This window comes from Pinus tabuliformis, chromosome 5_1 (genome assembly GCF_031772625.1).
Source record: "Pinus tabuliformis cultivar Carrire ecotype Pingquan chromosome 5_1, CPIR1, whole genome shotgun sequence".
In the NCBI taxonomy this organism is placed as follows: Eukaryota; Viridiplantae; Streptophyta; class Pinopsida; order Pinales; family Pinaceae; genus Pinus; species Pinus tabuliformis.
Genome location: NC_142305.1, coordinates 938,935,759 through 938,949,993, shown reverse-complemented (window position 1 = coordinate 938,949,993; position 14,235 = coordinate 938,935,759). Strand labels below are relative to the sequence as shown.

At 36.9% G+C, this 14,235-nt stretch overlaps 1 protein-coding gene across 1 annotated transcript; it reads right to left on the bottom strand.

Moving 5' to 3' along the window:
- Positions 1-1,722: 1,722 nt before the first annotated feature.
- On the bottom strand, positions 1,723-2,919 carry LOC149167865 (F-box only protein 13-like). Its single transcript, XM_089430615.1, has one exon. The coding sequence runs from the start codon at positions 2,917-2,919 to the stop codon at positions 1,723-1,725; it is 1,197 nt and encodes a 398-aa protein (XP_089286741.1).
- Between the last annotated feature and the right edge of the window lie 11,316 nt (positions 2,920-14,235).

Sequence of the window (14,235 nt, the reverse complement as noted above, 5' to 3'; positions counted from 1 at the left end):
GTAACATGTTTAATAATAACCAAAAAGTAAGGGTGGAATAGTAAAGGGAGAAGTGGAATCATACTTTCTCTATGCAACTTATATATGCTAAATTATTTCTCATATTGTTCATATGTCATAGAATGGTAAGGACTCCCTAGAATTAAGTCATAATATTTGAGAAGGTGACATCACACTCCATTACATTATCAAAGGGTCTAGTGGAAGAGGTGATGGAGCACTTTTGAGTGATGAGGGTAGGTTGTTTGGACTCCTTGGTTAATTCAAGCTAACATAACCTAGTGATGGGAACTATTTGTAGCTTTAGGCTTCCACAATTTTTTGATATACTAGATTCCTTTGAATGACATTATTCATAATGATGGAAACTAAATTATTCCATGTCTATTATTTTTTAGTGAATGGAGTTTCTTCTTTCTCATCTATGTAATATTTATCTATCGACATTGAATATGATGTAGAGATGGGGTTGGTGACTTCTACATTTATAGAATTATAGAATTATTGTTCAATGAGAAAGGCATGTGCCTTCTTAGTAGCCTTGGTTTAGAGAAGCTAGAGAACGTTCCTTCACTCAACATTAGAATTCCCTTACATTTTTGTCATAGCAGAAGCACTTCCTCTTCAATTGCGTCATAAGAACATGGTTTGTGTTGGGACTCCTGAAGTTATATCCATTGTTATTCAATTGAACTTTGGAAGAGGCAATTGGTTCATGAGAAGAGGAAAATGACTTATTTTGACTAACATGATTAGTTTTAGGTGGCTTAGCATTTCTTTTGAAAGCAAGTTGAAATGTGTGCTTTGGGGAAGTAATAGAGAATGTTTTAGTTCCTTCTTTAAATGTGGAAATAAATCAAAAATGGACTTAACACATAGATTTTATTAGAGTTTTGTACTTCTAGATAGAAGGATATTTTGTTGAAGATGCCAAAAAACCATTAGATGAATTGTCTCAAGATTTGTTGAAGTTGTAACCACTTTTCCAACAAAACATCATTTTACCCTAGTGGTTAGAACCTTTAGGAAATGACATTCTTGAAGTCTTTCCAAATGTCAAAAAGGGGATCATTGTTGGTTTCCAAATGTAGGGTGTGTGTATTTCACCATGTGAGAGCCTGTTCTTCCATGTGAACTTCAAAAACCATAATCATGTTAGATTTCATTATGTTTTAATAGGTTTTGAAATAAGCTTCCATGTCATGACTCTAAGAAGCAAGATTGCCATTGTTGAGAGCCACATCAAATTTAATCATCAATAATTTGATGTCCATATTGATAGAACTCTACTGAACAAACAACAATGAGAATTGTCTCATAAATAGAGTGCTGCAATTGAGAAAGTGGTTTTGACTAATTATGGTTCATGAGTTGTTGGAACATACTAGTCATATCATGCATCATTTTAGCTTAGAAATCCTAACGACTTGGATATTTTTGTTGTATTTTAGTAACAAGGTTTTGTTGAACAATATGTGTTATTTGTTGAATCCCTAATAGAGGACTGCAGCATAGAATCCTCCCAAACTTGAGTTCTAAAGCATCCAACATTTCTTCATAAGAATGTTCCACTGATCCAAATGTTTTCAAAACCAAAAGCGATCAGTGACGATTAATTACCCTTAAAACATCAAGGCGGTAATGAAATTTACAACAAAACCCACGCTGCAAATGATACATCCAAACCCTATGATACATGAAAACGTGACCAGCTGATTACACTCAGACCTGAAGGCTAGGTTCAAAAGAAAAGGCAGAGACGAAGTCCAACACATGGTTGGTTCCCGGGCTATAACAAGGAGGTATTTCCTGCCATGAATTCTCCCCAATGTTACAGAGCACTAGAAAATGGCAGCGATGGGAACTTATGCAGATCATAATGAAATTATGATATCCAGTGCAGTTGATATCGGCGTTGTTTCCATAGAATTGATGCGACAATGCAGGGGGCATAGCCAATACTTGCACCCACTCAGACTGTGTGTCGTTTAATTCCCAAATCCTGACTGTACAACTTTCAAACAACTCAACTAGAACCACAACCAGGAGACGATCCCCACAGTTGACAATGTCCACAGAATACTCGAATGTTGAGGGCAACAGAGGGGGCAACTCATACCACAACCCCTCTTGTATCCTACAAGCAATTACCTTGGCATTTCTGTCCAGAAAGTATACAATTATTTCTTCACTCTCACCTGAACTAGTCAATACACAGCAAAATTCCTTTGATGGGCCGTATTGTATAGCAGAGGAAGCTACTATGTGACCACTTTTGTCCAAATAGTAAACCCCATTGTCAGGCTCAGCGGCCTCATCATCACTGTTTATATTAAATCGCTTCAAACAGGAGGAGGATTCTGCGCATTCTCTGCTATTCCAGGGAAGCGATGTTAACTGGGACCAGCAATGGCGGGATGATTCATAGACCTTAATTCCCAAAACAGGCATTTCTCCATGTATAACCACAATCTTGAACGAATCATCACACGATGATCTCTGCATCCCGATTGCACGTATGGCCTCACAAGTGATCTCTAGATGCGGTAGCTTGCGACCATGGCCTGTCAGAGGATTGTAAACCATGAGACGTGTAGAGGATTTGAAGCAAATCAGACCGCCTGCAGATGCCACTTCCCTCATATTTCTTCTTTCCATCATGTTAACAGGGCCAGGACGCCGGATATGGTGCCATTTATTGAGCTCTGAATCGTAAACTAGAGCCAAATTAGTAGTAATGGTTGAAGGCACCATATAGAACCAAGGGCGCCTCTCCACCACGAAACAAGCTTTCAGAAAGCTGGGGGAACTCCATCTCTTGCACACTGCCCTATAACGGAACAACATACAGAGTGGCAATCGAGCAATCACTTGTTCTAATATCTCTGGGTGTAGTTGAGACCACAGCATCTCATCCATTAGATTTTTTTTTTTCTAACAGAAAAATGTATCTTTGTTGTTTATAAAATTCAAAAGATACAATGTCCAATCTTTTTACAGGACATTTTTGTGGATTTTTTTTTGTAATGACATCGCAGATTTTAGAAATTACATTTTGATTCTGGCTAATATCTATGAATACTAAAGAAAAACAAAAAGAAGCAGAGCATCAAAACAGAAAACAGAGTCATGGATACCACTTGATTATAAGTACATTTTTTCCATAATGATATCCCAGATTTTGGAAATTACATCTTGATTCTGGCCAATACCTATGAATACTAAAGAAAAACAAAAAGAGGCCAAGCATCAAAACAGGAAAACAGAGTAATGGGATACCACTTGACTATAGGTAGACCTTTTCTGTAATGACATCGCAGATTTTGGAAATTATATCTTGATTCTGGCTAATACCTTTAAATACTAAAGAAAAACCTAAAGACACAAAGCATCAAAACAGAGTAATGGGATATCACTTGACCATCCATTATTTCTAAAATCTCAGCAAACCTATTCCCAACAAAATTGCCTGTTTTGATAAAAGACCAGGCCAACCATTAAATTCCCTGAAAATGTCTCATTCTCATCCATTGGACCTATTTCTCAACACCTCTTAATACCATTACCAACCACAATCGTTAGAAACATGAGATGGCAACACATATTTCGCTGTTAATCCAAAGCTCCATTGCTCAGATCTGAACATTCATAAAGCCATGATCACAAAGCTGTTAATCCAAAGCTCCATTGCTCAGATCTGAACATTCACAAAGGCATGATCACAAAGCTATTAAGCTTTCACCATTCCAATTCATGGAACGAGGAACCCATATTGTGTGCCCTCCTCCTGCCATGCAGGGTGAGGGTTAAAATCCATGGAAGCCAGGGGCTGCAAGGGACCCATCCATAATGAGCCGCCTTCTTCTTTCGGTGCAGTGGGAAACTGCAGAAGGAATAATGATGGCGCCTCACAGCTTAGATTCAGATACTAACCTCACTCTCAGGTTGGGAACGGAATCCTACTTTTTGCTAGAGCAAAGTGAAAAAGCAAGTTACGCAAAGTTAAATCAACAATTATTTTTATCTTAAAGCAACTTCCAAAAGGTTCGCGATGTTCTATGCCCTGCATTGTCGACGCAAGTCAGCGAGCCCTCTGAAAAGAAGATTACATCTTTCAAGAGAAGAAGTGGGCCTTTTCATTATATATCTTTGGGAGAGAAAAAGTGGGCCTTTTCATTATATATCTTTGGGACTTGTCTAGGCAGTGACAATTTTGCCCACACTGTGATATGTTTTTGTCAGTTTGAATTTGATGTTTTTTTCTTTTCAAAAAAATTGAAATTGAGAATGTTCAAAAAAATTAATGGGAAGAATGGATTTAGTATTTTTAAAAATTTTGGAAAATTAAAAATTTTGAAGTTTTATACTTGTAATTTAAATTTTTGAAATTTCACAATTGTAATTTAGAAAGAAAGAAGGTTTTTTTTTTTTTTTTTTTTTTTTTTTCCCTAGTTCTTTATCCTAAGTCTATTTGTGGAACTTATCCATAACAAAAACTTTTATCTCTTCACTGTTTACGGGACACGTGTTAAAACAAATACCCATTCGTTATTTAGTTGCATCTAAGTCTTCTTTCTTTTGCACAATATGTTATTGACGACAACCTTAGGTCAGCTGCACTCTTCCATTTGCTCATTTTTTTTAAATACCTTATGACTCACATTGTACACCATAGCAATTTGCTTCAATATGAACAACCTATGTTTCACTTAACAAGATAGCACAAGGAATTGTACTTTTAATTTTGAATTTGTTTGTAATCAAATGCTTCTGAATTTTCTCAATTTGTTTCCACTGCATGTGGGATGTAATGTTGGGCCACTGTTCACATCCATAGAGAATCACTAGAATCACAAGAAGCCCAAAAAGAATTCGAGTGGTTTTCCAGTGTCATAACTATGCGTCTTTACACCTATTTTGAAAAACATAAAATATTTTCCAACCCCAAAATTCTTTGTCTTCAAAATAAAACCTATACTGATTATGTTTTTTTTAAGAAGAAAACCACTATCTATATTTCCAAAAAAATCCTCTAAAATTTATCCAAAATCCATTATTTTTTTTTATCGAAATTGCAGCCTCCATGTTAAACGCGGTGAAGCAATAAAAATGAGAATGGCAGAAACGCATGTCATGGGTATAATAATAAAGTTGTCTTCTCGACTTTATGGTTTCGCAATCCTTTTGCCATCACTCACTCATGTTGTCTCTGCTTTCCATGGCATCACAACACTAACATTAATAACTCATAACTGATACTTTTATTTATTTTTTAATCCTGATGGAACTGCTTTCCCACAAAGTAAATCAAAGCTAATGACAAAAAGGAGACAGTACAACTCTTGTATTATGGCTCCAAGGACAATGTAACCAGAAAGTTGCTACCCTCCAACTTCACTACTTACCTCTCTTCATCCAAAAGTATGAAAGTTACAGAGGACGATGCTTTTTTTTTCCTTCCTAAGAAAGAAAGTTAAAGAGACCATGCCTTTTTTCCAGAAGGTTAAAATTATTAGAAATAAAATAATTTCATTATATGCCAAACCAACTTTTCACAATGCCCGAGAAATATAGGGATGGGCAAGTCAATTCCAACATAATGCATTTTCAAACTTTGATCACAGTCAAAATTACATCTCAATTATCCTGTGTTACCATAGATATTAAATAATAAATGAAAACTTATTGACAACTTCACAAACCGTTTACAGTAAAGTGAGAATATGTCATAATTATAAATTATGTTATATTTATGGAAAGAGAAATATTATATAACTTTTAGATTAAGAATTATATTAGTATAGATTTATTTTATATAGATTTAATATGAGCTCAAAGAGATTTAATTTCTTCATATGCAAATTTACATTAGCATAGATTTATCTTATATATGGATTTAATATGAGTCGAGAGAGATCTAATTTCTTCACATACAATTTTTTTTATGAATCCATATTATTTAATTATTTTGTATAGTTATTTATTTTTGTATTTGCATTGACATAGCAAACTTTCAACTTTGATGAATCAGTTTATTACATCATACTGGGTTGTAGAATTACTTTATGGACTCAACAAATTTTGTTATTAAAAGTGACAGTTAATATTAGTAAAATTATAGTAGCTTATTTTAAATTTTTGTTTTTAAAATTAGCTTAATTAAAAAAAATCTAAATTTCACAGAGTGAATTATTTAAATCGTAATAGTTATATAATAGCAAAAAAATAAATATAGAAAATCAATAAGCTGCAATATTAGAAAGTGTAACAGATTATTATATTTGAGAGTATTAGTTAAGAAAATAACATTTACATAGGAAGAAAACTAAAACAATTTAAAGTTGGTAAATGTAAATAATAATATATTAAGATAAATGAAAAAGATTTATGAATTTAACAATTTTATTCCGATAATAAGTAATCTTAATAATGAGTAATCTTAAGATCACTGCATTTTACACATAAGAAATGTAAATTTCATTCAAAGTTTATCAATTTTTAAAGTGTATCAATTGAATGGTTAAACTACATCTATAAATATGAAGTCACAAGAAATGTAGGAGGGTAATCAACATAATTTCTCATAGTTTCTCACTTAATAAATGTGTTGTTGAGATAGAAAATTGTGTTTTATCTTATAAGCTCCATATAAAAACTTTATTAATATGTATTAGCATTACTAAATTTGTATTCATTAAATCATAAAGATGTTAAATATGTATTTTATTTATTAGAATTTTAAATCTTCAATAAGTTCATGTGACTTTATTTAATATGTATTAGCACTGCTAAATTTGTATTCATTATATCATAAAGATGTTAAATATGTATTTCACTTTTTAGAATTTTAAACCCTCAATAAGTTCATGGGTGTATATTATTATCTAGTTATGAAACTTTTTGAAAATTTTCAATTTGATAAGTATAGTAATGGGATATAGCAAATCTTATTTATCTTTATTACTTGCATAACAAGACAATAAGTTTACCCGGATGCGGGTGTTATTACATGCCATTAATCTTGGCACTCACCTTGACACCTGTGATGAGGCCGAGAGGACAGCACCTGTACGCGGAGGCCTGCAGTGGTGGTTATAAGTTAATGCACAAGGCAGTCGGATGCAAGTTGGATCAGAACCGAAGGGACGACGCATTCAAGTCGAGCGTGGTAGCTCTGGACTCGATGCGCAACAGGATCATGGACCCTCGCCCTCCTCATGTGGTGATAACAACAGCTACTCTTTATAATGGGATCGCCAAGCCAATTCACGACCAGAACCGGCCCATTGATGCTGGTAATGGGAAAGGGGATATCCTGGCTTTACGAATTAGTGTGGTTGAACAGAGTTTGAGAGCTCTTGCTTTAGAAGCCATGCCGCGCAGCAGAGGAGTGCCAAGACGGGGAGGGAGGTCCGGACTCCGTGTTGAACCTGAATTTGAAGAGCCGCATCCTATCTCGCCCATGGCAGCTGTTCCCCCCTCGTCCCCTAGCTCTGAGCAGGAGTGCCTGCTTCCGCAAGGCACATACCAGACCTTCCGTCTCAGATTTCCTAGCAGGCTCATTCGGCCAGAGGTGGTAGTAAATTTAACGGTTTACATTTCGGAGGAAGCGCCTGGAGATCCCTCATCAACCTCCCCTGCCTCTGCAAGCGTCCAGGATAGCGACATTCTCCTGGGGGACATGACCGGTCTGGTGTATCGAGCTCCCCGCCTCCAGGATGCCATGGATCAGGATATCCTGTTTCAGCAAGGCTCGGCTCAGGAGATCTCGGCTCAAGCTGCGTTGGTGCAAGAGGTCCTGCCGCCACCCAATTGTGCTATGGAAAGGGAAGAGAGCAACGACCACGTTCAGCCTAGCATGGGAGAGCAGTTTCAGGCTGGGGATGGGCTCGTCATTTGGCTTGACTCGCCCAGTCCGGAGAAGGGAAAGCAACCAGCGTCGCCCAGCCATACAGCCTAAGCCTCAACGGGTGCTTCTGTCTAGTTTTTTGAAAATTTGTCAATGACTATGTTGTTTTTTCCTTCTGTCTTTTTCAGTCCAAGGTCTCAGCTTTTCTATGGCTGTAAGCCACAGGTTAATACAGTCAGCTTTTTATGTGTTAGAGTCTATGGCGTAAACAGGTTCAGTCCTGCTAGCATCAATGGTAATTTTGTCAGTCCAAGTCCTAATTGTCTGAAGTCCAAGGAAAATCAATATGGACAATGTTTTGTAAATCTGTTTCAGCGGATAGACAGTCTGGTCCAGTTGCTATTGTTAGAGGACTGGCTTCGGCCTCCTCGGAAGATGTAACCCATGTACATATTTTGCTTTCTTTAATATAGAATTAGCCTTTACTTAGAAAAAAAAAACAAGACAATAAGTTTATGCAATATAGTAGCATTGTTAAATTGTAAATGTGAGCTAGTTGAGTCATATAATATTAATTCTAGTTCTTTATTGATTTATAGATTTATATATAAGTAGTAAGTTATATTATCGTCATTTGTGTATGACTTGTTATGTAGTATCCAAGTTTTGATCTACAAATGAATAATGACTATAGACAAACAAGGACAAGATTTACAGGGGTTGTGATTCCATGATAGAGATGGGTCGCTAGAGAGGCTAGACCAAAGTTTATCAAATTGTGTTAATCGCATATTTGAATTAGTTAAGAAAATGAGTTACATGGGCTTCTTGTCTGGGATGCCACATGGAACATGGGGAGCATTCATGTGTTAATCCCTTTTTTGGATGGTTAGAGGGATTCCCCATTCATTCTTTCTCATTCAACATTGATCTTACTTCTAGGAGAGAGGAGTTATGTTGGAAAGAGTCATTTCTAATTGATTGTGTGTTATGATTGCTTATTGTCCAACATGTGAGGTTGTCTAAGTGCATGGTTGCATTGGCACTATTGAAGAAATTTCCTTGCTCGAGAATATTTTAAGCTTCCAGGATTGAGTTTCCTAATTAGTAACACTATATACCTATAAGGAAATGGAATATCCCGAGGCACTGCATTGCAAGGAAAGGGGATTTTTTTCCTATGTAGGTTGAAGAGGAAAGAGAGATGGTAAGTTGAGGTTGTTACACGGTTGGTTTAGTAAACTATGACAACTTGGTTTATTGTGTGACTGAATAAACTATGATAGCGTGAAAGTTTGATTGTCCGTGAGTGATTCAAGCTATCTTAGGCACCCATCCTTGTGAAACATAGCCTCAACTTGGGGGTGACTTGCTACTAAGAGTTTTGGAGTGACAAAGTCTACAAAAGAGAGGAATGTTTGACTTCTATAACTAGTTGTTGAAATATTTTGAGGTAAATAAGTGTTCTCTGTATATTTGATTCATGCTATATTTACTCATTTATTTTATTTTATTTTTATCATAGTGTATTCCTAATGCTTTGCACTGCATGACGAATGTGTTTCTTGTTTATGAACATATTTTTCTTGATATTTTCACACGAATTTTCTTCCATTACATGTTTCTTGAATTCATGTGAACCACATCAGAGGTTGATAATTACTTCAAGCATGTGAGTCCTTGATGTACCTTGCATGTCGGGTACATCCAGTCGTATTAGAGAGAAAATTCACAATGATGTGACTTGGCTTGGAGTTGGGTACATTACATTGTGACATTATAGCAGTGGTTTTAGCATTGGACATGCATGGGAAAATATTAATGTAGATTTGTTTGATTTCATTATTGCAAAGTTGAATTTTTCTATAGGGATTAATGCATGGGCAGTTGTGACTGGGATACCCTTAAGGATCTTTGCGGGATCCAAGGCAGACCATTTCAGATTAATTGCAGTTATCACAAAGAAGCATATACATATCTATATCAATGCATGATTAACAAAGCGGAAGAAGAGAGATTACCTTAGTCCTTAGTGCATCCCTGCTGGAGAACCCAATGTAGCAAAGCAGAAGACCCCTTTGCCAGCTCTTAGATCAACCCCTGCACATAAACAAGACGGAGAGTAATCCTACAACATATAAACCTTGATAATTAACACATTAATGCATACAGATATGAAACAACATGTGTCTAAGCTACTCATAAGTTATGATATTGAATCAACATGTAAATAAACTCTACATCAACACCATCAAGTAGGCAACATGACAATAGATCTATATTATTAGATTGAAGAAGAATGATTACAACCGTATTGGCTAGATCAGGCTTCCTCTTTTCCTCAAGCTCCTTTCTCTCTCTCTCTCAACCTCTTGGCAGAAAAACAACTATATATCATACAAATTTTCGACAATCATTTGACAACCATTCGACCTCTATCACAATGCCCAAGCCTCCAATATATAGATGGTGAGAGGCTTATCCTTGCCAATTCTCTCATGAGTTCCATTGAGGCAAAAGCTAGGATGTTTCCTCGCTTTATTGCTCTTTCCCTTTGAGACTTTGTTAGGAATAAGAATGTCCTTAGTTAGGTTGGCGGTAGATATTTCCTTCTTTTCAAGCTAACATTTGAGTGAAAAGCGGAGTGTCAGCCAGTCAACCTGCACTTTGACCTATGGAATCTCACAAATCTTGGGTAATGTTTCCCTTTAGGAAAAACAATGAGTTAACATAGGGACTAATGCCCTTTGTTGATGCATGGAGAGCGTTATAACTCTTCTTGCATGTTTTTGGGGTGCGTTACCTTGGAAAATAGGCCTGTGAATTAGGTCATGTCTTTAACCAAACTGTCTTTCTCCTCTAAGCTGATGAGGAGGTCATTGTCCTGTATAACAAATTTACATTGAAATTGGGTGATGGTTGCTTAAATATATGAGAAACCTTCAATTTCTAAATGGAATCCCTTGTGGATTGATGGTGAGGTGTTGATTAGGGGAGTATCAAGTTGGAATCAATCATGCAGAGATTAGTCTAGAGCTTTCATGGTAGCCTTGTGTAATTTTTCCAAGAAAAAATATGTATATCCCATTAATGTTGGATATTAGTTTTGATTTTGAAATGGATGGTTTAGATTCACCATGGAAATGGTTAAAAAAAATATACATTTTATTGAAACTACTGAAAAATATTTTTCCAAAACATCGAAGAAGAAATATCTAGTTGTAAGGCACCCCCTCCCAATCCTTACCCCAACCAAGGTTAGAAGGAGGCAGTTACTATGTCGTCCCAAACTCCAAGGAACAATTATGGAAATGGGGTTTACATTTTTCTTCTTTTTCAACTTCTCCAAAACCTTAAATGGATACCTTTGTTGCGTTTATCTCATCGAGTCCTTTCCAACGATATAAATTTTACCTCGATCTGACTCACAGATTCAAAGATATGACCCTTCAAAGATAGGTCAATTTACCCTTTCCATGTCATCATTGATTCCACGTGGAAATCACATGCTAACCCACATGGTGCTTTGTGTGCCATCTCTTCCATCATGGACCAATCAACGTGAATAGGCACATTCCTACAAGCAATTGGAGGTCATCCTATTCCACCCCTCCATAATATGTTAACACTCAAACAAGGGCCTTGACCCTTGACCTCTGACCTAGAGGTCTACTCGACCTCCCTCCTAGATCATTTATGCTTTGGTCCTTAACTAGCCTAGCCCCAACCTGGGTGTTCACCCTGATTCTTGGCCTGGGTGTTTGTCCCGACTCCCGAACCTCAATGGATCGCCTTGTGCACCTTCAGTTGAATGCAAATTCACTTGAGGTCCGACAGTATTTCAACTGAATTCCCAACCCCCAACTTGTCGGGTCCTACAGGTGACTTCAAGCTGGTTTTACAAGATTTTGACAGTTAGAAAATTTGACGAGTTTCTTCCCGGTTACACAGGCGCCGCAACCTGTGACTAACTCACTAATGATGCATAGGAGTTCTAAACATGAAACTTGGAAAAATACTTGTACAAGAGATTACACTTAGTAAATATGCACTCGAGTTTGTTTCTCCAAAAACACAAGGAACTTTAGTAGCTCCCTCGTAATCACAATGATGTGTTTCTTTTACACAATCAACTCACATACATAGAGAAAATAAACAACCAACAACCCATACCTATCAAATTAATGAAACGAATACAACAGTTCATGCTTCCGCAACATTTTCATAATCTCAACTATTCTTTAGACATGCTTATAGGAAACATAATTTCCATTAACACATAAGAAATCACATTCCCCATTGAAAATATAAGCATGTAACCAGTACAATGACCAATACAAAATATCCAAATATAAGAAGGATGAGAAACTATTTTTCTTATATAGCTAAATAAATAGGCAACTGGGATTGGGACTTCGAGTCTCCACCCAACCATAAATAAGCTACAACCACTATTACTTGTAGTTGTCACCCCCGAGACAGATTCCAATGCCTGAGGTGGAGTGCTTCAGAGGGAAGCTTCAATGAGCTTCAACGAAAACAATATATAAAACAAGACGTCCCAAGGCCACTTTGCCTTCATCCACCAGTTACATAAGCTTCCACTCAATCCTCTTAAACTTTTCATACATATTGAAAATCCATGCCAGGACATCACAATACAGAGAGTTCAAGTCACTTTTAGGAGAAGAGAGTCCACAATAAGGAAGGTTCATCAGTGGATAGGGTACTGATTGGTAAAGAAATCACTCTCCAGGTGGTTCATCAGTGAGTTAAGCACCAGAGTTTCAACCCAAAGGCAACTTCTGCTGGTTCATCATCCCTCACAAGCACCTGAGTGTTTCTTCCTAACCCAGTGGGTTCATCAATCCACAAGCTTCCAGTGGGTTCTTCATCCTTATAGGAAAGCCATTGCTCTCTATAACTTTTTTTCCCAGCAAGCCTCTACGAGGGTTCTTCAACTTGTTTAGAAACTTTCCAAAGCTTAACAATGACAAACTACTCTAGGAAATTGTCTTCTTTGTATTCACACCTCCAACCTTGGAGGAATTTTTCCTTTTTCATACAGGGTCCATGCAGAGAACCCTTAGGCTATTCCTACACAATCCTAGAGAGTTTATTCTTTTTGTCGAAGCCTCTACATTCCAGTGTATTTGTTTGCACATGAGAATGTATCTCGATAATCCCCTCTATCCTAGACTTGTTCATGTCCTCTGAACAGGCCAATCATCTCTCTTGTTCCCAAAGTTCCACATAGCCAACTGTTGGACAACGTAGCCTATGTCTATCTTTAAATTTTTATCCTTTTCTTGTGTATGGTTGGAGCTCAAAGGACATCTTGTCCACTCCTCTTATTCTCAGTTAATTCATAGCACAGTCAGCCCATTTAAAACCACTCAATCAACCAGGAATAATATTTAAAACAATAACTCCCTCAAGCAATCTCCTTCCTCAAGCAATGGAATTTGTGTCCCTCTCTCAACCTTTTTTTTACGATGAGAGAAATATTATCTAGCGGATATCACAGTCCCCTCCCAATGAGAAACTTATTAACTAGGGGATGTCACACCCTGCCCCTGGGGGGGTCACTGTCCTTGGTGTTCAATAACTATATACAACAAACATGCTTTAGGCCAAGCATTGTTGTTTACGAAGATTTACATACAAAACTATGTACAACATTTACACTATGTTTACATTTCCCTTACTCAACAAATAAGAAAGGATATGTTTCCCACATTAGGTTAGTCATTTCCCACGTGGCTTCGTCAGGCCAAAATTTCCTCCACTGCACTTTGACTTGCTCTATTACTTGATTCTGAAGCATGAATTTTCTATGATCAAGGATGTGTAGAGTTTCCAGTTGGAACTCTCCATTTGGTTCTACATGTAACACGTACTAATTAATTACATGATTAGAATCCTGCACATATCTTTTAAGCAATGAAACATGGAAAATATCATGCACTCTAATTGATGAAGTCAAAGCCAACATGTATGCCATCGGTCCTATCTTCTCGAGCACTTCAAATGGCCCACAAAACCATGGTTCCAACTTGGTGCAAGACCCAAATTTTAGGGAGCTCTTCTTGGGTCTAACTGTTGAGAAGTGCAACAAGAAAGTCTCAATTTGACTTTGCCTTAGTCAAATTGAGAAAATTCGAATTTGCACTTCAGTAGACAACTTGGATGCAGTTAACTTGTGTGACATGGCTCTTGTCACTCAATTAGCTCAGTAAAATCGAGTTAGAGGGCTTGGAGTTCAGTTAAGCATGTGTGATTGCTAAATTTTAGTAATCTAGTTCAGTTATATCCGTTGTGTTCAGTTAAACCAGTTCTAACGGTTGGAGGAACTAGTGGAAGGTCAGTTGTGTAGTGGGACAACA

What these genes read in the sequence shown, in the direction of transcription:
- LOC149167865 (XM_089430615.1), bottom strand. Translation starts at nt 2,919, where the DNA reads ATGGATGAGATGCTGTGGTCTCAACTACACCCAGAGATATTAGAACAA.